Consider the following 26,077-nt stretch of genomic DNA (forward strand, 5'->3'; position numbering starts at 1 on the left):
ACGCCTTTTAAAGATTACGCGTAAGGATCCTCCAGAGACTGCTCTAAAATGACTGATGTACTGTAGATACCTTTAAAAAACCCAGACCACAGGAAGTCCTTGAATAACTGGCACATTTAATATACCCAAAATGGTAAAAAATACTGGAGATGGAAGTAAATATTTTTCTGATTTTGTATTTTGAGTGCTGTTATCACAGTATGCTAATAGAACTCTGATGGAATTATCCCTGACGTCTGGAAATCCAGCCTAATCTTACATTTGGAGAATAGCCTATATGAGTCTGTTTCTTCCACTCATATCATTAAAAGCTAAATGTCGCCAATGTGTTGGAAAGTATCTAATAGATAATTGGGAATGTCTTGTAAAAACAATTTCTTTGTTACGTGAAAACCTGTTGCATTGGACACCCAAAGTCCTCGTTTGAGTATCATTCAAGCAGTGCAGGAAAGTGAACATTCATTTATGCATGGATATAAGATCATCCCATCCTGAAGACCTCTATAATGTCTACACCGACTTGTGATGTCTTCGTTAATATGTGAGATAGTTAATTGAATTTCAAATGGGTTTCTGACAAAGAAATGTGAATGAAGCTTTTTGACCATGAGGAAATGTTCTCCTTCTGGCAGCATTAAAAAATGTTTATTGTTGGTGGCCATTGATGTCAGATATTGATTTCAGTTAGAAACAATATTAGAGGCTCCCCCATTCAACAGGTGCAGTCTGTTACATCTGTATCTCTGAAAATAATAATTATTGTTATTTACACCAGTACTGTGCATGCAAAAGGTTCACAAGCCATGCCTAATATGGGTATTATCCAAGCTCTAAAACCATCCGTGTTGTGGTGAACACTTACATCTGCTGATGAATCTCTCACAGGTACACATTTGCAAGTCACATTCATACAGAATAATTAGGTGAAAATGTTTTTTTCAGTCATCATCTTCTTAAACACAATAGTGTCTCTCTTACTGCCATGAAATGACCTCATTCAACTATTTATTATTATTATTATTTTTTTTATAGAACGATGATTTTTGAAATTATGATGAAATTATGGAGCATGAACCTTTTGTAAAAGCTGAATCTCTTGAGGACCCCATGAAATCAAAGTGAGAGTTTTGTGCTTTTTGTTTTGTCAGTGTTAGTCTTGAGGTGATTTATATGGTATGTACTTCCAAATGTTAACCAAATTTACTTTTAACAAATAAATATGGGTGTGGTTTAGCTGGCACAGGTTACCCTCATGGTGATTCAAATGTTGCTTACAAAAAATAATAATAATAATACAAACCCAAGCTTGCATGAAAAACATTCACAAGGTGGCATTTTCATATGAATTCACATGATGTCTAAAAACAAGTTTGTTTTAGGGGGAAAAAAGCATGAAGACACACCGCTAAACAACCATAAGTGGGGTTTGAGCATATATACAGATGTATGAATAAGGGCATACAAATTCATATGTATTGCCATTATGTTGTAGCCAGATACCAGATACCTTTGGTAGCAAAACATGTTTTTTGGCTGTGATTTAACTAAAGCCTATTGGTTCTGTTGATTTCCTGTATGTGTGTCCGAAACTGAAAAGTATGAACTATTGGTATAATGTTGAACTTTTCATTCATATTGTAATTAAAATGTTTTATCATATGTTCTCGGTAGCATCAAATATTGGAATTAAATTGTGTTTAAATTAACAATCTAACCATTTAGTCTACTAACCTGCTAACGAGTTAATAAGATTCAATTTCATTTTATTGATTTCCTATTACAGTTCAGCTTTGTTTCCTCTGTCTGTTAAAGGGGTCATGAACTGCCTATGTTTTTATTTTGAACTGTTCTCTGAGGTACACTTATATTGTTATCAAGATGTTTACATAAAAAACATCATAATTTAGAAGTAATAAGCAACAGTTACTCACACTTGTGTGTTGGGACATTACTGTCAGATCCAATGTAACAGGCACAGCATCGTCTTTTAGTTTCAATCTTTCTGAAAATCCTGCGTTGAGTTGTGTCTTGTTTGTAAACAAAACTGTGGTAAAATGAAGTGAACAAAGGACCAAGTTCTGGTCTGGATCTTCATTAAAATAAAGTTCATCAACTCTTTCCTAACATTGTGATTAGAAGGAAGGCAATGCAAAGGCACAACTTTTTCCAGAACTTGGCAATGAACAGCGTTTTGTCTTTGGAGCCATCTTTATCGTTGAGTTTCTGTGTAGAGTAGACCGGTGTTCACCTCTGTCGTAAACACTACCCGCGCGAATCGGTGGGCGGGGCCAAGCAGACAGCTATGTAGAAGCAGGTGTTGATGTTCTTCTGCGGAGGCAGTGTTTAGCCATACTATTACGTAATAGAGTGGCACATTCCACAAAATGTCTTTCAGGCAGACTGGCTTCAATATAATATATTATATGTCAAAAGATCAAGGGAAGTTTGGTTTCTCAGTTGACTCTTTTAATGGTGCTGAGCATTTTTCAAAATGATAGTAAACCATGTCAACTTAAGGCTTTCGGTATAGTATATTTTCGGTAATGTTAGTGTCAGTGTTAGTTTTGAGGTGATTTATATGGTATGTACTTCCAAATGTTAACCAAATTTACTTTTAACAAATAAATATGGGTGTGGTTTAGCTGGCACAGGTTACCCTCAGGGTGATTCAAATGTTGCTTACAAAAAAAAATAATAATAATAATACAAACCCAAGCTTGCATGAAAAACATTCACAAGGTGGCATTTTCATATGAATTCACGTGATGTCTAAAAACAAGTTTGTTTTAGGGGGAAAAAAAGCATGAAGACACACCGCTAAACAACCATAAGTGGGGTTTGAGCATATATACAGATGTATGAATAAGGGCATACAAATTCATATGTATTGCCATTATGTTGTAGCCAGATACCAGATACCTTTGGTAGCAAAACATGCTTTTTGGCTGTGATTTAACTAAAGCCTATTGGTTCTGTTGATTTCCTGTATGTATGTCCGAAACTGAAAAGTATGAACTATTGGTATAATGTTGAACTTTTCATTTCAGCATTTTTCAAAATGATAGTAAACCATGTCAACTTAAGGCTTTCGGAAAACCAGCCATACTAAAATCTTCAGTTTTATAGCTGAAATGTATGTAGGCTAAGTATCAGCAGTCATGTAGCGCTTTGAATATTATGCCACTTCAAACAGAAATGAGATGGCTTTTAATCTACAGAAGTTGTATAGTTCTCACACAGAGCATGTTTGTACCCTGTATCGTCAGAAATCCTCGCTCAATCACACACCCACAGACTCCCACACAGCTGCATATAAGTATGCACACTCTCTCCCACAGACAACTAAAAAGACACAAAGGAATAAATGTGGGCTGGTCTATAAAGAGTACAGACAGGTATAGAAGCAGTCGATAGGGATACTGAAACTCCTTTGGGGAGAGAAACTCCAGAGGAATAGAAAATGTAAACCAAACAAAATGAATATGAATAAATGTTATTAGCACTGCTGTAACTGATGATCAAAGTCCATTTCCCAGTATTCATTTTTTTATTTTATTGAAATGACTATTTTTAATGAGTAAAGCATAAAGATTTTATAGAAATGTGTAGGTGGAGATTCCCAGCTGCTTTTTTGAAACATAAAGCTAACATTAATGTCAATGAAAACCTTCCTGTGCCTGACTGATTTTATTTGTGTATTCTTATGGAGTCCAAAACTCTTTTTATGATGCCAGTTTTCTGAGGATTGGGCATTTGCTGAAAATACAGCAAACAAACGCCCTTAAGCTTATAAAGACCATGGAACAATCAGACAACATCATGATTTGATTTGGAGTCTTTTGTTATGAGGTCGTTTGTATTAACTGCCTTTATGAAAGATTAATTACATCAACACAGAAATTATATGGGGTAATAACACACTTCTGGGACTCATGAAGTGCTTAGAAACAGACATGAATTATAAATACTCTATTCCTGCTAATGTTGTGCCTTGGATCAATATCATAATCTTATCATTTCTAAATAAATAATCACCTTAGAGCAGCAACAAACCTGTGCATTTGTACGTATTGTACAAGGGAACTGATTGTTATTTTGTTCAATCTTATTCATTGCATATCCTATACTGATGTTTTCAGATTCCAATGATTTTGTCTGTGCGTATAGTATAAATAATGCAACAAAATGCAGTTAGTGGTAAAGCCTTTACTGTTTCCATGCAGTTTAAATGCTGCTCACACCAATTCTTTATTTTTATATTCCATACACTACCCAAAGACTCATTGATGTTTCTTGGTCTTGTGTGTAGTTCATTCATATCCAGCATATCTGATGAGCTGACAGTTTGATGAATGAGGGCCAAAGAGATGCACTGTCTGTGGGCTGAGTGTGTAATTTTCAGAAGAGACTCAGGTAATCGCTTAAAGGTTCAGAAAGAAGGGTGACAAAGTAATACTGCAACTTCTTCTAAGTATAGTTGATGATTTTTGCTCTGTTTACTGTATGTGTTTTTTTGCTTGAGTTGTCCTTCTGTCTTCAGCCAAAGAAAATATTCAGTGATTAGTTGTCAACACTTGCACTATTAAAGAGTTAGTTCACCCAAAATTCCAATTGTGGCTCTTCTGTTAATTATTGTACTTACCCATATTCTTTATTTTTGTGAAACTTAAAGTAGATGTTTCGCTGAATGTCTTGATTGCTCTACAGTGGAAGAAAATGTGACCACACTTTAAAAATAATGTTTCTTTATGTCCATCAGAAACCTTTAACATCCATGCAGTCTTCCCATTGCACAAAAGGTTTTTTCATACTGTAAAAAGTTTTATCAGATTATTAAAATGTTCTTCACACTAAGGAAAAAGTATGAAGAAATGGTTAATCTATGGCATCTCTGCCAAAAATAAATAATAATAATTGAATAAATAACTATATTTTTAAGAGCATAGGGGCTGTTAAGTAGCCTGATAATACCAAACTCTGCTACTTCACTTTGCTTTGTAGAGTACAGAAGCGAACTGAAATTGAGCAGAAGTACGAAGTCTGACGTAGTCAGGCTAGCTGTTTAAGCTAGCAGGCAAGATTGAGAGTGCATAGAGTGATCTGTTCTGTCCACAAAGCTATTTATGCAGCTTCAGAAGACGTAAAGAATAGATTATGTCTGGACAATGTTTGTTTAAATTTTTTTTATCCTTTTTGACAGTCAGCATTGACATATTACATCTTGTTTTGTGTTACACAGAAGAAATGTATGTCATGTACAGCATTTTCATTTTAAAGAGGTCTTATGATGCGTTTTCAAGTTTTCCTTTCTCTTTGGAGTGTTACAAGCTCTTAGTGCATGAAGAAGATCTGTAAAGTTGTGAAGACTAAAGTCTCAAATCCGAAGAGATATTCTTTATCAAAGTTAAGACTCTGCCACGCCCCCCTAAAACGTCTCATTCAAACACGCCCCCACATGTCTACATCACTATGTGGGAATATTTTGGCATGTCAGGGAGATGTTGTGTGTATCTAGGCGAAAGCAAAATCCCTTTATGTGGCCTTCCGAAAGTAAATGCATTTGGGAATCTTTAAGAATACTTACAACAGAACAGCAATGCATTTTATGGATGACTTTACAACAACAATCTGGCGCATCTGAATCAGCTAATGTAAGTATCAAATGCGGAGTTTGTGCGCACATGTGTGAGAGAGAGGGAGAGAGAGAGAGAGAGAGAGAGAGATGGTCATACAGTGCCAGCTGTCTTAAGCGTCCATGGCTTGTGTCTGTCACGTTGCTCTTTCAAGCTTGAACTGATGTAAAACTAAGGACATTTCTTATTGTGAAGCACTTTGGTCAGTCTTGTGGCTGTTAAATGAGCTATATAAATAAAGAAACTTGAAACTTGATTTTGACATTGGTGTTCCATTTGATATTGTTTGTTGACAGCATCAGATCAAACGCTTGATTACTCGTAACTGACACAGCCTGAACTCAGTTAAATATAGTTACTTCATCAGTACAGGCCAGATGATTTATTACTCGTTTTATTGCTAATGTCTGTTTCATTACTATTTATTACTATTTAATATTACATTACTATATGACATATTTGAAAGGAAAAAAATGACATCATTCAATTTCGATTCGGTTCAAAAGCTATTGCTTAATGTCATCTGATATGTAGTGATTTTTTTTAATTAAAAATAATTAGTCTGTTGTATCTCTTGAAGCTGTTCTTATGTAAGGACACCTGAAAATTGCCTTTAACCCCACACAAGTTATTAATGTTAGTGTGCTGCTAGTCTTAATAAAGATTATACTGAGAAAGACAGATGCCAATAAGCTTGTGTCTCTAACAGCAGTAATATCTCATTATTATTGATGGGTTTACCAAGGGACTGTGACCAATCTCTGATATAATGTTGTTGATATGGTAAGACACACTATATCATAGTGTTAGAAGTGTTTGTAAGGGTTCAGTTCAATCCAAGTATACATGGAGCAGCACTTTACAGCACCAGTAGGCATGCTATTCTCACAATGTCTTTGGCTTCGCTTATCTGAAAGTAGGCATTAATGTGTGCTGTGCATAGGATTGATATAATCTGACTGAGAGACTACGACATGTAGATAATCCTTTCCAGTGAAATAAAACAACAAAAAACAAGAACAAGAAAAAGAGCACACTTTGAGTAGGTACAGAGCTATAGAAACATGAAAGAACAGGAATGTGTTTTATGAAAATTGGTTTCAGACCGAAAACATACTCTGAGCAAATACGAGGATGCAAACACTTCTAGCTATGCAAGCTCAAGGTTGTGCGTCATCACTGCAGTTCAGTTGTAACTGCAGTTTCATTTTGCAGTGGAAATACACAGTGCTATTTCACCACTTAGGGGTGTGATAGATGAAATAATTTTTTTTGTAAATTGGCACCATTCATTTACTGTAATTAATGCCTTTACGATTAATGTAGCACACACCTTAAAAACATTAAAAATGAATGTGTTTCCTGACATGAATTTGTTTTTTTGTTTTCGGGAAATCCCACATAATTCCCAGCAGATCATGGGATTGATGTGTTGTGGAAAAAAGTTTAAGTATTCTGACCTTTTCTGATTTACTGCACTTCACTCTACAACCTGTTTTATTGTTTTAATAGTCCTGTTCAGGCCCAGATAGTGCACAATAATGTTTTTTTACAACATGAGCTGATATAATAATAAGCACAGCTAAGATAATGGGGCAGCGAAAATACTTTTTAAAATGGAAAATGTTGTAGTGAAAACAAGCAGGTGTTTCTGATATAGTTTAATTTGATCTCCATGATTAGCAAGAAAGGACAGACATGTGGAAAGTGACATCTGTTTTTTCATTGCTTTTAATGCCAGTTTGTTTTGCCAGACTCTTGCTATTAACAGTTCACAAAAACTGTCAGCATTATATGATTCTTCTTTCTGGGAAATATAATACGCATCCATTAAAAAAAAAAAAAATGGTGTGACGTATCTCTGCTCCAAACCCCTGTGAGATGCAAAATTATTAAGAGAGTATAACTGGGGACCAACAACTGTTTGGTTACCCACAATCTTCAAATGAAAGAAAAGAAAGAAACAAATACAGGTTTTAAACAAGTTGAGAGTGAGTATATGATAAAAAAATTTTTTTGGGGATGAACTATTCCTAGAACATTAAGAAAACAATAAAATACAAAGGGAAATATCATTCACTGCTCTTGACTGAAGAACTGTTATACAGTTGCTTTTATTAGAATCTTTTTATAATATAATATATAATATATTGATTTATTAGAATCAATATATTATATATATGAAGTGTATATTGTTTTATTTTTATATATGTTCATTTAATTTCTTGAATGCAACTGCTCCACCTGTTTCTGAAAAATAAAGCACTGTTTGTTTTATTAACATGTTATGCCTATTAAATGTGTATAATTGTTCTTAATTTTTAATAACAAAGACAAAATAATGATACAAATTTGTTTTTATCTCCGCTCACTTCGGCCTAAAAGTCTGCCATTTTTTTTTATTTGATATTTTCTATCTTTATAATGATTTGTTTTTAAAATAGGGAAATTCGTTTGGCTGTACTGCTCAGACAATTTACAGAATAGTAAAACCAACATGACAAAGTATCATGATCAAATGATTAATCATGATTTCCCTGAAAAAAAGTGATATGTTATTGTTGCCATATTGCCCACTCAGTGTTCCCTCCAAAACAAACGAAATATTAAACCATCCACCTACCCTAATATTGATCTGTTAATATATGCTGAGCCATGACCATGGACGTCATGATGATATTAGATTACACATTTGCTCTCCTGACTGCAGTTATTAATAACATTAAAGAATGGCTGCGGGCTGTCTAATTACTGTTCACACCCGAGTGGGAGTTATGTCATCCTGTTGCTGCCATCAGCCTCTGAGATACGCACAGCTGGACACGATGCGCTTGTGTTGATAAAAGATCATGCTAAATAAGCAGTGATTTTATCAACTACCCTTGTATCTGATGATAAAGATTTCTGTCTGTGACTTAATAAATGTAGAAACGTCTAGACACAACGGTGATCTCAGGAAGAGGGTCACTGTTAATCTTAAAATTACGTAAAATTAAGTAAGAGAAGGCACCAATGTAGTTTGTCTGGTTGATTTGGTGCAGACACTTAAAACTGAGCTCGTGTCAGTAAAATAGAACGTGATTTATTTTAATTTGCACCTACCTTTCAAATGTTACAGTGAAGCTGCTGCTATTATTGAACAGCTATTGTTAATTATTCATATTAAGAGACTATTTCCAGGGCAATTATCATCCTTTTTTTTCTCTCTTTGGCATCTTATGTAAACTCGTCCATCTTCACACAAAAGCAGATGATCACAAATTTTCATACACTTTTAATGTATGAAATTTATCACGCCCCATGACAGTTCCACCACCATGGCGCCACGAGAAATATCATTACCATTACAATCGGAAGAATGAGATCAGACATAATGTGAGTCTTTTCAAAGCGTATTTGCTGAAAATGTATTTGAGCATTAAACTACAGTAGTTTAACAGTCAAAGTGATTTCGTCGCTGTGTTCCTTATTAACAAAACATTTCGTGAGGAAATCCTCCAGCTCAAGATATTTTTTATATTTTTTACTAGATTAAGAGGAGAGATGGAGAAACGTATTCCCAGCTGTTCAGCTTTGATAATTGGCCTCAGAAATAAGCTCTAGATTGGGAGCATTAAACTGACAGTACCCCAAGAAAAATATTGTTTTGGGATGTGAAGCCTGCTGTTTAGTTGCTTTGTGTTATTGCAAATCATAATGTTTTTCGTTAAAGAGGTCATGTAATGCATTTTCAAAATGATTTTATTATGTTTCCCAAGGTGCACTTATAATCTTTGTATGTTTTTTAGTTACTTATTTATTTCCTCATCAAAAATGGTCATAATTTAGATATTAATGGTCATTTTCTACCCTGAATTTAGCCCAAAATGAGCAGTACATGTGAACTCTTTTGAAAACTTCTACTGTGTTTTTACTATAACAGCCAGCAAGATAAATTAATAATGAAAAGTGTTGATTATAGTATTATATTTAGAACTACTACCATTTGCATAAAAGGTCACAGTGCTCATGATGCAATGATCTTCCTATTGTTTTGCTGACCATTATTATAAAATTGCCATATATATATATATATATATATATATATATATATATATATATATATATATATATATATATATATATATATATATATATATATATATATATTAGCAAATACAAATGGAGGCACAGAAATTGCACACTTCAACTTTAAGGAAGTGATTTTACATGTAATGAAAAAGTAAGAATCAATTCAATCCACATATTCTTCCATATAATCAACACTTTTATAACAATCTCCCATAATAAGTCATAAGAGTGTAAGTGCTGGACATTAATCAAATGGAAAAAGATTTGTGAATACTTTCATCAGTTTTACTTTTCTAAAATTTTCCCGTGATTCCCAATCACTGCCAAGTGTTTTATTTTTAAACATATTGTTTAAATTCCCTTTGAATATTAGATATTTCTCTGTGTGCTCAAAGGGTTCAAAAATGTTTCGCCACTGGTCCACATGTTCAAAGACTCTCTGAGATATCCATAGTCTGTGTTGACAAAGTGTGATCAGTAGGAGAACACTAAACTAAAGGATCAGAAAAACAGACCAGAGACAGGGTCTGGGAGCCTGATGTTTGTACTGCCAAAACCCTTCCAAAAATAACAGCTTAAACCAGCCTAAGGTGTTTTTCTGCGAGTGTATGAGTGAAGTGGAGTGACAGCAATTTCTCCTCTTGCTGAGAGTGTTCTGTAATCACTCCACTGCAGCCACACTCTGGGTTTTCCATTTCACCAGTGATAGAAATGACATTTAATTTTTTTTAATATATATACAAACAAAGTTGAGCTTTGGGTTCCCTCTGTGCCAATCAGATACTTTAGTTTGCTAGTCATAGTATGTTTAAATTGTCTACCTGATCAACCAGCTGATTTCCCAACTGTCATGTGCCAAAACCCTTTTAAAACCACCACAAAAGACCAGTCTAAGCAGTATGGCTGCCAGATCAGTATCGTTGCAAGGGAAGAATGAGGTGTGCACTTAGGTTGGGTTAAATGCAGAGCATGAATTCTGAGTATGGGTCACCATACTTGGCTGTATGTCATGTCACTTTCACTTTCTGTCTTAACTCCAACTGACTAAAATCTGCAGACTGGATCTGACTATCGGAAGCTTAGCGTTGACTTATCCAGACTGCAAATCTGGGCAAAAGTTGTATACTGTATTCCAGCCTTTATTTCTTCAAAACTCAAACATTATTGACAGACCACTTTATTCTCTGTGTTAAATATTACATGGATGTCAAGAAATAATTGAGGTGGGATATTACAATAGATTCTATAAAAACTTGATTGAAAGCGTGAAAAATCACCCTGAGAAAAAGCAGGACCTGCTCCATTTATTTTACTGTCTGTCATAAACATACCACAAAGGTGTATTATGACAGCAGCAAATATTGCTTTGTGATTGATTGCTTTATATCTGGCTGTAGCTGCAAAGATAACTAAAGACATAGCACACCACTAAACCGCATGATTGTAAACAGTATCAGTAAGCACCCAGCAGGAGTGAGAGCAGAAAGCATCATCTATTTCATCCAGACGGCGAACATCAACACTTTTCCTGAAAAACCAACAGCAAAGCTGACAACACCATCCCTTCTTCCTTCCTCCCATGAGAGAAATGAATAAAACGGACAAGTGCTGCTATCAAAACTAGAGTTGTTCCGATTCCGATACTAGTATCGGAAATATCTCCGATACCACAACAAATTCTGGCATCGGCATCGGCGAGTACATGAACCCATATACCGATCCGATACCATTTTCTTAAAAAAGACCTAGTTATGACCGCAAGCTTTGCCTAACCGCTGCACGGTTCTTCTTCGCTGCTCAAAATGCATTGAAAACACAGGAAGTTGTGCTGTGTTGCCACAAGCAACCCCTGTTTAGAGCAGCGAAGAAGAAATGAAAACGCGTTAGCAGCCCTTATCTATATATGACTGGATCACTCATCACATTCTAAACTGCCAAAAGACAGTGAAGCCGCTACTATATTATAGATCAGTGGTTAGCAGTATGTCTCTGTAGTACCGGTAGTTACAGACTCTCGAGTATATTCAGTACCGGCAACTGCGTTCAGTCGCTTCCGTGTAAGTCAAAACGCAGGGCTCCAGACAGTAGCCGAATATATACTAGTGTCTGTGAATATTAAACTGCAAAATACTATTTAAATATTACTCCCGCAAAATCTACATCTCTGTGGGTGACTGGCACAGATGCGCGAGAGCTCGCTGTTTTGTAGTCTCTGCTGTGTGTCATGAGGACACGAACGCATAAACCGTCACTTCATGAGAATTTACCGTTTCATTTGAGAATACTGTCATATCATAAACACAGACACTCAAAGATCTTCATGGCAGCCCATTAAAATAAATGTTTGGTTTACATGAGTAAATTGACAATATATAAAGCTACTGTTGTAGCCTACAGTAATAATAATACATCTCTATAATAATAATAATTATGCCTAGATGGTTGCTTGTTTTTTACTTGTTTTTTACTTGTTAGAGATTATCTGATTAATAGATCTTTTTTTATATTCCTAGACTTATTTGTTGCAGTTTTTTTATACAGTTATATTGTAAAACTTAAATACCTTTTTTAGTTTGCGGTGTTAGATTTTTGGCTGCATTTGAAGTTCTTTTTTGCATAAGAAAATAAATAATACTGTCAAATTCATGTTAGATAATAAAAATACTGTAATAAATACAGTAGTTCACCATGTATTTGTTCATGTTTTATTGAGGGATCTGTCTGAAGCACACCATAAAAAAATTCTAGCAATTTACACAGGGCTAGTAGTATATACAGCTGTATATACAGATATACACCCAGGTATCGGATCAGTACTCGGTATCGGCCGATACCCTGAGCCCAGGTATCGGAATCGGTATCGGGAAGAGAAAAAGTGTATCGGAACATCTCTAATCAAAACAAATATGTGTCCTTCTTAAACCAACCTCCATTCCACTCTGTAAAATATATATGTGGTCTCCCAAACCAGTTAAGCTCAATCTGCTCTGTTTTGCTGGTTTTATAGGGTTTGCGTGCTTGTCAAGCAGGAAAACTGGCTGATTGACAGGCTAAGTGTTTAAACCAGATCAATCCAGCTGAAATCCTCTTAGGTTGTTTATCATTGTCATTTACAGTGCTGAGATGATGCCAAATAATATTTGCAAAAAGTGAGCCAACTGACAATGTCAGACGAGGAAGTTTAAATGAAGGTGCTCAATAAAAAAAAAAAATGGTTCCCCGACGAAGAAGCTTTCAGTAAACAGTTCAACAGTTCTTAATTATTATTTTTTTTACATGATATTTATTGGGGTTTTTCTTAAAAAAAAAAAAAAATAAGATAACACAAAGTACAAAATACAAATTGAATAATTATTTCCATGTCACAACCCTATATCACACCACAAACTTCCCTCCCTCCCACAGTGCCACTAATAAACCATAAACAGATTAAACAAGAAACGGCATTTAAAGTCATATGAAATATATATGAAAGGAAATTGCCCCAGTGTTTTACAAACAGATCTTGACGTATCTTCAAACAAAATGCTATTTTTTCAATAGGTACATAGGATGATACTTCTGTAGTCCACATAAAAGTAGTAAGTGTTTTAGGGTCCTTCCACTTCAATGTTATTGATTTTATTGCTGCTAAAAGAGCTAATCTAACAAACCTCAGATTAATTCCCTTTCGTTCATCCGGTAATGAAGTGACCCCCATCCCGATAAGCCTGGGCTCCCTGGGCATATTAGTACAGAGAGGGTGGAGAGGTTGGATAAGCGACCACCTTGCTGAGTCTGAATGTAGTATCTAACTTAGATATTTGAAGAAAAATTTAGAGGGGAGGTGTGTACATGAGTGTATGAGTGAGACATGAGTGTATCCCCCTCGTAAAGTCCTTCGAAAGTCTGAAAACCACAATCATACCATTGTTTGGTTATGCCATCTTTAAGAGCTGGGGGTAGGAAAAGATAATAGTAAAATGCAGTGGATCTGAACAAAGTTTGTTTTCATTGAATCTTTTTCCTGAGGTCTGTACAAATTTGACAAACTTTCTTTAAAATCTAAAGAATTTTTTATTTTTCATTATAAAGAACCGTTTGTGGAACGGAAAGCTTCTATGGATGTTAAAGATTCTTCACAGAACCATAGATGCCAATAAAGAACCTTTATTTTTAAGATTCACTCGTTCCAAAAGTGTGTTTTGCAGTGATGCCATAGAAGAACCATTTTTGGTTGCTATCCGTTCTTAAAAGAACCATTATTTTCTTCAAGTGAAGAACATTTTAATGACCTATATATCCTGTTTTTACTATAAATAACCAATGGAAAGAATCCATGGATGTTCTTGATGGAGCCAAAAATGCCAATAAACAAACTTGATTTTTAATATAGGTCTGATTAGCCTCTGTTTTTTCTGCTTTGCTGGTTTTATTGGAGGTTTGAGTGCTTGTCAGTTTGGAAAACCTGCTGGCTGACAGGCGAAAACTGTTCAAACTACATCAAACCAGCAGAAATCACCATAGGCTGCTTTTTGCAACATATTATCATCATTTACTGTGCTAAGATGAGATCATGGCAGATATGATTTGCTAAAGGCAAGCCAAACGTATTCATTACACAACTCCCGTCAGCCTAATAGACGAGGAAGTTGAAATGAAGACTGGCAAGGCGCTGAACGAAGAAAGCAGTAGTAATGAATGCAGAGCAAAAAGCATTATAGAGCACGGTTCTTGCGCAGAGGACTGTGTTGTCATGGAAACAAAATTTGTTTGGTAAAGTGAAGGTTTAAATATATGCTTGACACTTGTTAAGAAATGTTATGCAAGAGGTTCTGTCTCTCTCACCCACCCGCTCTGTTTTTCTCTTCTGTAGGCTTGGCAGATTTCCTGAGCAAATTACTATTGCGGATACATGCAGCGATGAATTTGTGTATTGGTGGAGGGTTCGGTGACTAGATTTAGAGGTGTTGGGCCAAACCTTCACCCTGCTCACCAGGCCTGTTGGTTTGTGTTGGCCTTGGGCACTAATGTGGCGGCATAGTTCAGTGCCCTCCTGTGAGTCGAACAAGAGTGTTCTGTGTGTATGGCTTCCATATAAGCGCTCAGCCCAGAATAGACACTCTTCATATAATTCAATGCTTCGGGGCATGGCCTTGTTAATACAGGGCTTCAGAATTTCACAAATGTATGACTTGTGCGAGGAAATAGGTTAGGAAATATTTCAGTCAGAACGTTCCAGGGGGAAAGACCGACATAACTGCTTGAGAGTGAGGGGTCGACACCGGTCCATTCTCGCCCGCATTGAAAAGAGCTCATGCGTGTAAAGGGGCAGAGTGCCGATGATTTACTTTATTAGGTCAGTGTCCATGTGGGCTACTTCTCCTCTATTTTTATTTATTTTGTTCATAGAGAATATTTGGCTCTATTAATAGTATATGTTTTTTTTTTTTTTTTTTTTTGCAAAGCTGTAATTTATTTAGGATTATTGTTTTTTTTAAATCTAGAATTAGAGTGATATCTAAACTTAAGTATGACTGCATTTATGCACAATCTTGCACTGCTTATATTTAATAACCAGACAACTTTTAGGTCATGCAATGAACATTCTGTCATCATTTAATCATGCTTAAGTTGTTCCAAACCTGAGTTTATAATGTTAGTAACCAAACAGTTGACAGTAGCCATTTTCTTCCACAGTATGGAAAAATAATATGGAAGTCAAAGGCTGCCGTCACCAATTGGTTATCAACATTCTTCAAAATGTTTTCTTTTTTTGTGTTCAGCTGAAGCAATGGAATCATACAGTTCTGGAGAAACCGGAGGGCGAGTATGATGACAAATTTTTCAATTTTGGGTGAACTATCCTTTTTAATTTCACAAATGGTTTAGATGAATCCTGATCAGCATAAAGCTGTGACCAGATTTTTCTCTGTGTGTAAACCAGCATTCTCACAGCTTATTCTTTAAATTACCAGCTGAATTATCACTGTTGTTATCACTGTGCCTCATATTTTTGCAGAAACCATCATACTTTTTTTAAGTTATTTGAAATAGAAATCTTTTGTAACATATTAAATGCCTTTACTGTCATTTTTGATCAATTAAATACATATTTGCTGTATTAATTAATTTAAAAAAAGAGAAAGAAAAAAATGACCTCAAACTTTCTAATTTTAATCAACATGATCAAAAGGCTCAAAGGCTGAAACGGAGTTGAAAATCTGTGGCCAGTGGGGCATCTTTATTGTTGAGTCCTGATGTGGTTTTCTTGCTTTGTCTGGTTTTTAAAATTAGCATATTTTTGATAGTTTTCAGTCATTTTTTTTCTATACATGTACAGTAAATATACTCGTTACCTAACTGTTCTAAACATGTCCTGAAACGATTATCATATGTTGATTTTATGTGATCTTGTGTTGTCAGAACATTTTTCATTTATAGAATTTGAACTCCTTTTTGAGTAAAATCTTATGGTTTTTCTTAGTGAGTGTTATGAGTTTGAGCAAATTACTTCCTGTTATCGCAGGAAATGTCAGCATACACTAGAGCCTTGCAAAAACCATTTAAACGATTACTCCAGGGCTTATGATTGCAGAGATGTAATATTGTGTTCTGTATTAACTCTGATGTCTGTGTATTTGTTTTGACTTTGTTTTTATCTCATCCTAACCCCAAGGCTGCTCACAAACCTCTTTAGTCTGTTGTTTGAAATAAAAGCCTCTGGATGCTGCGAATATTGTAGCTGGTTTATACCTTTGGTACAATAAGTTTTCAATTGTTAACATTAGTTAACTGCATCAATTAATATGAACAATACATTTACAGCATGTATTAATCTTAGTAAAAAAAAAATACATTTTAACATTAACAGAAGCTAATAAATGCTTTAAAAATGTATTGCTCATAGATATTTAATTTTAGCTAATGCATTTAAAGGGATAGTTTACCCAAAAATGAAAATTCTGTCATGAAACCCAGAAACGTAGTAAGGACATTGGTAAAATAGTCCATGTGACAACAGTGGTTTAGTTGTTATTTTACGAAGCTACGGGAATACTTTTTGTGCACAAAAAACTATTTATTTATAATGACTTCATTCAACCATTTCAATTGCGCTGCTATCTATGCAGGGTCAGAAAGCACTCAGATTTAATCTAAAATATCTTAATTTATGTTTTGATGATGAACAAAGGTCTTACAGGTTTGGAGAACATTGGGGGGGTTGGGGGTGGGGGGACCTTATTGTAAAGTGTTACAGTACAAACATTTCTACCAGACACCACAGTGGCTAGTTGTAGTAGATTTGCTGGATGCTGCAGATGAATTTGAATATTTAAAGGAATAGTTCACCCAAAAATAAACATTTTGTCATGGAAGATAACGCAACTGCCAATTGTAGTAAAAAATAAAAAAGAGAGAGAAAAAGAGAGTGAAAGAAACCTGAGGGTCAGTAAATGATGACAGATTTTTTTTTTATTGGTGTGAACTAGCTATCCCTTTAAGTGGGTTCTGCTAAGTTTACCAATAGCTTACATACACTCCCAGAAAAAGATACAAACTTTACCTTATTTACCCCTAAACAATAAAAATGTAGTAATATTAGTACTTTAAAAGTACAAATTAGTACCTAAAGTGTACATATTAGTAGGGTACCACCCCAGTGACAGTTTTGTACCTTTTGTTCTGTGAGCGTAGAGATGGTTTTGTGTATGTAAGAATGCCTAGTGCTGATTTTATCCTTCTGTTTATGTGCAACGCCCAGAGAAGAGTGCAGGGGACGTCCGGAGAGGCAGCCAGCCTGAGAGACTGTAAATAGATCTAGGGACGGTTACATAAGGCCTCTCATGCCTGTCTGTGTTAGAAAACACTGAACGCTTAATCCCTTGAACTTGACTTCAACTGCAGTTTTCAGATTATATATGCGCACTAGGGGTGTCCCCGACTAAGGATTTTCATAGTCGATTCGGAATTTTCGTATCTTGATATTCGAATCATATGTTTGGGGGGCGGGGCAAAACACACTGAGTCAAGTCAGACATCCGACAGCCATAATTACTGATGTTAACACACAGGAAAATGTGTAACGAACACATTGCAGATATAAACGGAGTAAATAATGTTTTTATGTTTTGATTAAAAGATAGTTAAGACTAAACGTCAATGAAACCCTAACAATTCACAATTTGTATAATAGTGCTCTCATTATAAAGTTAGCCTATGACAGTCTATTAAAGATCACGTTTTTCGTGTTTTTTGAAGCTTTGATTGTGTTTACAGTGTGCAATATAACATGTTATCATGTTTTGCGTGTAAAAAAACTGTATTTTTCACACAATTAACTTATCTGTATACCGCTGTTTTCACTGTCATAAAATTGGTCTGATGACTTCCTTGGTCTATAAAGTCCCTCCTTCAGAAAAACGTAATGAATTCTGATTGGGCCAGCGGTTCCTGTGTTGTGATTCGACACCAGCTGAGCGCATGCCATCCTCCTGGAAATGCGATTGGACTAGTTTTGGAGTAGTTTTGAGAAGCCTGGCAATCCTGATCTGAACGCACGTGCTTGAGATGTACTTCTTTTACTGTCTATGTGTACTTTCACTTTTTCAGTTTCACTTTCTAATCACAGAATGCCTTTACTGACGAGATGCGCATGAAAATCACATTCGATTTTTTGCACAGCCCTACCATCTAGTTAACAAAACTAAACAGCATTGCCCTTTGTGTAATAAGTTACAGAAACTGTTAAACGCACCAACTTAGATAATAAAATACACTTACCTTTTGTGGTCCATAAACAACGCCTTCTCCAGACAAAGAGGGAACTGCTCCATCTTTCAGGAATAATCTTTGTGCGAATCCAGCATTAAACTGATTGAGATTGAGGAAGCTGTCGTCGGCAAAATGTGCTGCACATAGTTTTACATGTGGATTTTAATTTTCGGGAACCGAGTTAAACATAAATTGTAACCATTAATCTCCAAGTCCCTGTGAAACCCAAACAAAGGTGATTGGACTCTAATAAAAATAACAGCGTTTCAACGCCAAGGCGACAAACACAACTCTTCTTTCTTCTCCATGGGAGCGCTTAACAAGACCACGCCCCCTTTTTTGTTTATTCCTGTGGGCGGAGGTTAGTCAAAAAACTGTTTTAGTGATGTCATTACTGCAGGAACTAGAGGGCTGTAGTCCAAACGGGTCGTTTTTTGTAGGCGAATTCTGTTAAATAAAATATCTCACTTGGCATTGAACTTTGAGCTTTAGAGTTTTACAGATATTATTTATACTCTAACAACAACATTACTCACTAACTAAAGTTTAAAACATGGGATCATGAAGAACGGGACCTTTAATGTTCTGCATTTCTGTCTTGAGCTGCATGCGCATTTGATAGCACTTTTTTTTTTTAATCAATGGGATTAAACTCATAATTTAATGTAGAATATGCTTCGTTGTTTGTACAAGATAACATCAATAACGTCAATATTACGACTTATAGGCTATCTGCAAAAGAGCCCGAATGCAAATGAACGTGTCTGCGCGGCTCTGAATGAACTCATTTTGCGGACGTGTTCTTCACGAAACAATGTGCAGAAACATGGCAGCATAAGTCTAAAACTTCAAAGCATTTTATTATAATGATGTTCTCATTATAACGGTATGGGTGTGACAGAATATTATTAATATTCTGCATTGTAGTTCGACCTGCTCATGCTGCGCGCTGAAGAGATATCACCGTAGTACTACAATGAAGCGCTTGACTCAAAAACAAATGCATCTTATATCAGGTAAATAATATATCCACGATGTATATACAACACCAGCTGAAATTAGGGATGCACCGAAATGAAAATTCTTGGCCGAAACCGAAAACCGAAAAAGAGAAAACCAAGGCCGAAAACCGAAACCGAAACACCGAAAGAAATTATGCCAATTATTAGTACCATTGCATTTATTGCTATGACCGTGTACTAACTTTACTAAAATTAAGACATTGCAATTGCATAAATTAATATTAAAGTTTCAAAGATAATTACAATTACATAACTTATTTAAAAAAAACATAAAAATACATAATTACAAATGATGCAAATATTTATTAAGCACATTGCAACAATGCACAGTATAAAATAAAATTCAAACTAAAAATGTATCCCACTCGTGTATATTTAATAACAATGTGCAGGCCTACTGGCCTGCAGAAACGTTTTAAAATGAACAGTTCTCTAATAAAAACAAAGTGCATTTAGGTGAAGTGCATTTGAAATTTTTCTCTGTAGGACTAGAAAGTGCATTACTTCTCCAGTTGGCAAGACTGTTATCACTTCTGGGGATGGGGACTTAAGACAGATAACCATCTAGCTGTTGAGCAGTTGAGCTTGTCATCTGCCTGACATTTGAGAAATATTTGAGATAGTGTATTTAAATAGGGCCAGGGCATAAATAAACATTTTTATCAAATTAAAGCAGAAATCTAGCAGAAAATCTAGCATAAATATGGCTACAATCTGATATTATGTATGTATATATGTTTGTGTGTGTGTATATATTATATATAGTAGCCTAAGATCAAAATAGCCAACGTATTATTATTATTTGAGGCACTTTCTTGCAGAATTCCACTGAACATATCAGACAACGATGGTGCATGCCACTCATCTGGTGCAGATGATGGTCTCCTGCACTTGGCGCTTCTCCGTCTCCACGCGGGTTCTCCGCATAGAGCGCGGCCTGGATCATTTCTCGTGCGCGCTGCCTTATTTCCGCATCCAAGTAATGGTCATTATAACGCGGATCAAGCACATTCGCGATGAAGTGCAGAGGATCCGAAAAGATCTCAGTGAGACGTGTGCTAACAGACTCTATAAGACTGTACTTTTCTTTGTTTTTACTTCGTGGTCCGTCTTAATTTCTTTGTTAGGAGACGTTTTAGTGCTGCGAATAAAGGAATACGAAGAGAGAGAATGTTCTCACTGGTGTTAAGTGAATGTCGCGGGGAGCTCGTGGTCTGCGCTTTGCAGGTGCACGTGCAGGTCGCGGTTTCTGTTTGCGTCATCACAACATTTCGGCCGTGTTGTTTCGGTGATAAAAGTCTATCGGCCGAAAACCGAAAAGGCAATTTTCGGCCGAAAATTTTCGGTGGCCGAAATTTCGGTGCATCCCTAGCTGAAATGTTTTGAAATCAGTTGTACCCTACCTGTTCGAAAACATCCAGACTCTGCCTGTGTCAGTTTGAGTCTTTTGGTAAAGTTTAAAAACCCTGCCGCCAAGATGCTCCTCTGTCGGTCACGGATTATGGAAAGTGAAACATAAATCTATAGGGGTGGTTGGATTTATTCACGCACTTTAAAATATTAATTTGAAGCTTCTTTCTTTTCAGATTCTTATTCACGGCTTTATCATAACAGGCTGCGGATATTCGACTGTGAGATTGGTAGTCGAATCAGACTCCTAGAATCGAAGCATTGAATCATCGACTATTTGGGGTCACCTCTAATGTGCACATACATACACTGGACGCATATGCAGATGTGTACACACAAACAGTTCTTTCTCTCTCTGACATACAGTACATGGCAGTCACAAACAGACTCGCTGTATTTTGTCTCCTCATGATTCTAGCGATGACTCGAAGAGCAAGAGTGGAGCTGTGTTTTCTGTTGCATGACCAGCTGAAGTTGCTCATTTCATTAGTGTCAGCTGCAGATGTGAAATAAATGCATATGTCAGATACACAGACAAATGCAATATGTTCTGCTTTCTGACCCCTAAGCCTTTGTATTAGTAGATTGCATTTATATGCTTAACAATGCCTTATGAAAATTGTTAGAAATATTTATATATTTTAGATTTATTTCCCACTGGATTCTAAGTGTATGCTAATTCCTGCACCAAGGGATGGAAATAATCAGCTTTCTTGCATTTGGACTGTGATTGCTTGCTCTCAGTGTCAGCTAAATGCTGCTAGAGTGTTTTTTTTTTTTATTCCCAAGTGATTTTCACTGTTTGAAAAAGGCCTTGCCACAATTACTTTTTTTTCAGGCTGTGGTTAGTAATGCTTAAGTTTGACTGCCATGATGTAGTTGATATTTCATTAATAGTGTCTTTGAAGCAGCACCAGTGTTTATGTTTATGCAGGGATTGCAGGAATAGTTCATTTTTCTATATAAACAAATACCTAGAGCCTTTTTATTTTGATGATGTTATTCATAATTGGATGTTCAAGAATTTGTTTACACACACACACACACCCACCCACACACACACACACACACACACACACACACACACATATATATATATATATATATATGTGTGTGTGTGTGTGTGTGTGTGTGTGTATCTATATATCTATATATCTATCTATCTATCTATCTATCTATATATATATATATATATATATAGATAGATAGATAGATAGATAGATATATATATATCTATATATATATATATATCTATATCTATATATATATATATATATATATATATATATATATATATAGATATATATTTATGTTTGTATGTATGTATATACGTGTGTGTGTGTGTGTGTGTGTGTGTACACAAATTCTTATACATCCAATTATAAATAACATCATCAAAATGAAAATCAACTAGCTATTTGTTTATATAGCGTAATGAACTATTACTGCAAAAGTCCTCTCACAGACTGTCGGAATTTGATGTCAGAGCAAATATTATATAAAAAATCTGACTTCTATTCTAGTGTTTTCTATTCTGTTTTCATTTATTGATTTATGGGCTTTTCTTACACTGTGCTTTACATTATTTTTTCCATATTATTTATTTTGCTCTTTCTTGCCATACTCAACTGTAACTTTAGGAAACAACAATAACACTACATTTAAAGTGAAAGGCATATGCTATTCTACGCTTTGTGAAACTGCTTATGAATGTCACATGCTAACCAGCTCACACCATGCATTTTCCCTCAGGTCATCATGACAATAGCTGATTCAACTCCTCTCACACCTGCTGTTAAGCGGCTGTATGTGTTTATTTGCCTTGCAGATGGCCTCAAGCCACGCAGTGCTCAGACTCTCATAACCCTGTACCTGTTTTATTTCACAATGCTTGTCAGCATTTGCTTGTTGGCAGTAAAAGCTTACTGTGTCTAATACAGAGCAGGTGCTCTGATAGCTATATCTAAAAGCAGGCATCTAGTGGTGGTAATTTATTTCCTAATATTCATATTTTAGATTGTAGTGCTTTGGACAAATAAGTTAGTTTTTTTTTTGCAACCCTGATTTTCTAGCAATATGCATCAAAATTAAATAGAATGATTCAAAAAACATTTTTTCATAAACAACAAGGTTGATTATGACATGTATTGAACACTGCATTTTGTGGTAAAACCATATTATTTATTATTTATGAGTGTCACAATTTTCAATTGGACAAAGAACAGATGTTAGGAGGGTTGTGAAGGAAATATAAAAATATACATATAATTAAATAGGTTCTACAGATTTTGTCAAGATGGTGACATTATTTAGGTTTTGTTGTTGAATACAGTTGAGAACGTTAAGACGTGAAGTGAGACAGGCCACAATTAATTGATTTTTTTGTGTTAAAAATAGCTGCTTTTCATACAGCTATTTTACTAAGCATGAAATAATGAACATCAAATGTTTGAAAATAGAATATTAAAATACACTATTCATGGAAAGTGCATGTAGTACAGTTTGAAGTTTAGTAGGTTCAACACTCTTATAATCACACACACTTCTCAGTTTGTATCTGTCTGTCTATCTCTTCAGCATTATTTCCTCGTCGTCTTCGGGCATGATGGACAGAAGCCTCTGGAACTGCGGACAGAGGAGGAGCCAGACTGTGATGAATGGGTGGACGCCATCCAGCAGGCCAGGTAAGTGTGACTGTGTGTATTTGTTTTCTGTATCTTGCTCATTCAAGGATAATATTTAGAAGCGCTAAAGAAGCTTTACTCTCAGGCAGAAAGAATAAAATCATCATAATAAGAAAGAGACATATCAGAGCGGGTTAAGTCAAGCGCATTGTGCATTTATCCCTGTCACTGCAGAGCAACACAGCAACAAATAAGCTGCACTGAGGTTGACAGCACTGTTGTTCTCCTCTCCCTGGTGCTCAGACATGCAGCCTAAGATCAAACTTTGCAGTCATGTTTTATACAACTCATCTCAAGAAGACAAATCTCCAAAGAAAGCTTAAACTGCTTTATTTGTTGTATCACAGATCTGCCTTAGAGCAAGACTGAATATTAAGCTGTAATTTCAGACTGTGGAAACCTAGTTGCCAGTGGCGTCATGCACCATCTTTTTTTTTTTTAAGATGTACCAGCTCTTTCTCTCTTGGTGCCATAGGCAAGATCACTTAAAGATAACCTCTAGCAACTTTTTAGCAACTTAGTAGTTCATTATGCATGTAAAAGTCTTTCTTTCTTTCTTTCAGCTTATTTAATAATATTTTATATTTTATTTGTTGCTGTATTTAGCAAAGCTGTAATAGTTAACAATAGCTTTATTGACTGAAAATATATGTTAATACAGTACTTTTGATACAATGACTAGGTCTAGTGGTACAGTTTTCTTTTAGCATATACATTACATTACATTAATGCAGATGCTTTTATCTAAAGCAACTAAATATTAGGAACATAATAAGCAGTTCAATACAGAGCCAACAAAATTCATAGTATACAACGGCAGGTTTATAAGAAAGCTACATCAGGAAACAAGCTAGAACAGAGATGAAATGCCGAAAAGAAAAGAAACGGATGAAAATAATGACAAAAACATGACAATAATATTGTTTTTTGAACATGTATCCATGTCATTGGTTGAGCCGGACTGATTGGGATGCTCAAACAAACAGCAATGTTTTGAAAAGCCTCATTGTTGACTCTTTCGGGGGGAATTAATCTTATGAATGGCTTATTTATAGTTTTGAAAGTATTTTAACATTGAGATAATTATACGCTTCACTTAAACAATTAAACAAATACAGTTTCAAATCTGAGTAGGAGAAAAACTAATTTATGATGTTATGACAATGGTTTGTTGTTGTTAGCAACTTACGCAAAGATACAGACACACACACACACACACACACACATTCACATAATATTCTGCAGACACACAAGCTCAAAGAGATTTAAGGCACTCACATGCTGACAGTCTAGAGATTTATACTCCTCATACAGATTTATACTCAAGCCACAGTGTACATTTGGATTGCGTCACTGGAGAGATCAGCTGAATCTAACAGATTATTGGGTTACCCATGAACAGATGTGCCTGTGAACATCTGGACAGGCCGCATTGAACTTTAGTCAAACAGGCTCACATTGTTCACTTAAATGCAACTGAAAATGAATCACAGACAATAGATGATGTCAAAGTGCACCATTTGTGTGTGTGTTACATTTTTTAAAAACATGCATAAAACATTTTCAGTAAGTTTCATTTAAAAAGTAATTTTTCATTTGAAATTATATCTGGAAATGATAAATACTATAGTTTAAATCCATCAAAGCAATTTCATAAACACAATTTTACTGGAAAGCGTTGGTGAGTTCAGTAGGTTCAACACACACAGGCTATTTAAAATAAAATGAAAAACATGTACATGATTAACATGATCAAGTTAAGATTTAGTAACAAGTTCAGCAGTGGCTTGATAGTAGCAGTTTGCTCAACTGGACATCTTTAGTGTTTAGTCTCGCTAAATGAACCCAGGCACACATAAACGGCTACATTTATGTTCTGATATCTCATTACATTTGAGTGTAACCCTGTTGTTTTCATCTCAGCTACTCTGACATCATCATCGAGCGTGAGGTTCTTATGCAGAAGTACATCCACCTGGTGCAGATTGTGGAGACAGAGAAGGTGGCAGCCAATCAGCTCCGCACACAACTGGAAGACCAAGACACAGAGATTGAGAGGCTTAAATCTGAGGTACAGTAACTGTATATGCTTGAGCGGTGCCATTTAATGGGCTGTTTTCCAACGTGCAGTCCAATTTTGTGAATCAGTGAACCACTCTAGATCCCATTAATCTAATAACAGTGCAGGTCTCCAAAAATGTCACCATTACTGAACAGTCCTGTGTACTAAAAGCATTTGTGACTTATCCTGATATGGAGTTCAACCATAGGTCTGCTTTTCCCACATTGCTTTTTCCAGATTGTAGAATTTTTCTTTTTGTGATTAAGGTTACCAGCAACATATGCAATCCCAGTGTGCCACAGAGCATCTCTCAGGCTCTGCGTCTTATCTGTTCCCTAGTTGTGTTACCAGGGAATTATCCTCCCCGCTGGACCAGTCACCATGGGGATGAGAATTATGCCCCATTATTGACATTGCAGGGTCAGTGGCATGTGAACACAT

General features: G+C 35.6%; 1 protein-coding gene across 2 annotated transcripts in view; it reads left to right on the forward strand.

The window, feature by feature from the left end:
* Positions 1-26,077, forward strand: part of rasgrf2b (Ras protein-specific guanine nucleotide-releasing factor 2b) — a 61,458-nt gene that overhangs the window by 1,023 nt on the left and 34,358 nt on the right. For both annotated transcript variants that reach the window (XM_026212121.1, XM_026212122.1), the window contains exons 2-3: positions 23,468-23,574; positions 25,498-25,645. In XM_026212121.1, coding sequence (XP_026067906.1) covers positions 23,468-23,574; positions 25,498-25,645 — 255 coding nt within the window. The remainder of the gene's footprint in view (positions 1-23,467; positions 23,575-25,497; positions 25,646-26,077) is intronic.

Source organism: Carassius auratus, chromosome 30 (genome assembly GCF_003368295.1).
Source record: "Carassius auratus strain Wakin chromosome 30, ASM336829v1, whole genome shotgun sequence".
In the NCBI taxonomy this organism is placed as follows: Eukaryota; Metazoa; Chordata; class Actinopteri; order Cypriniformes; family Cyprinidae; genus Carassius; species Carassius auratus.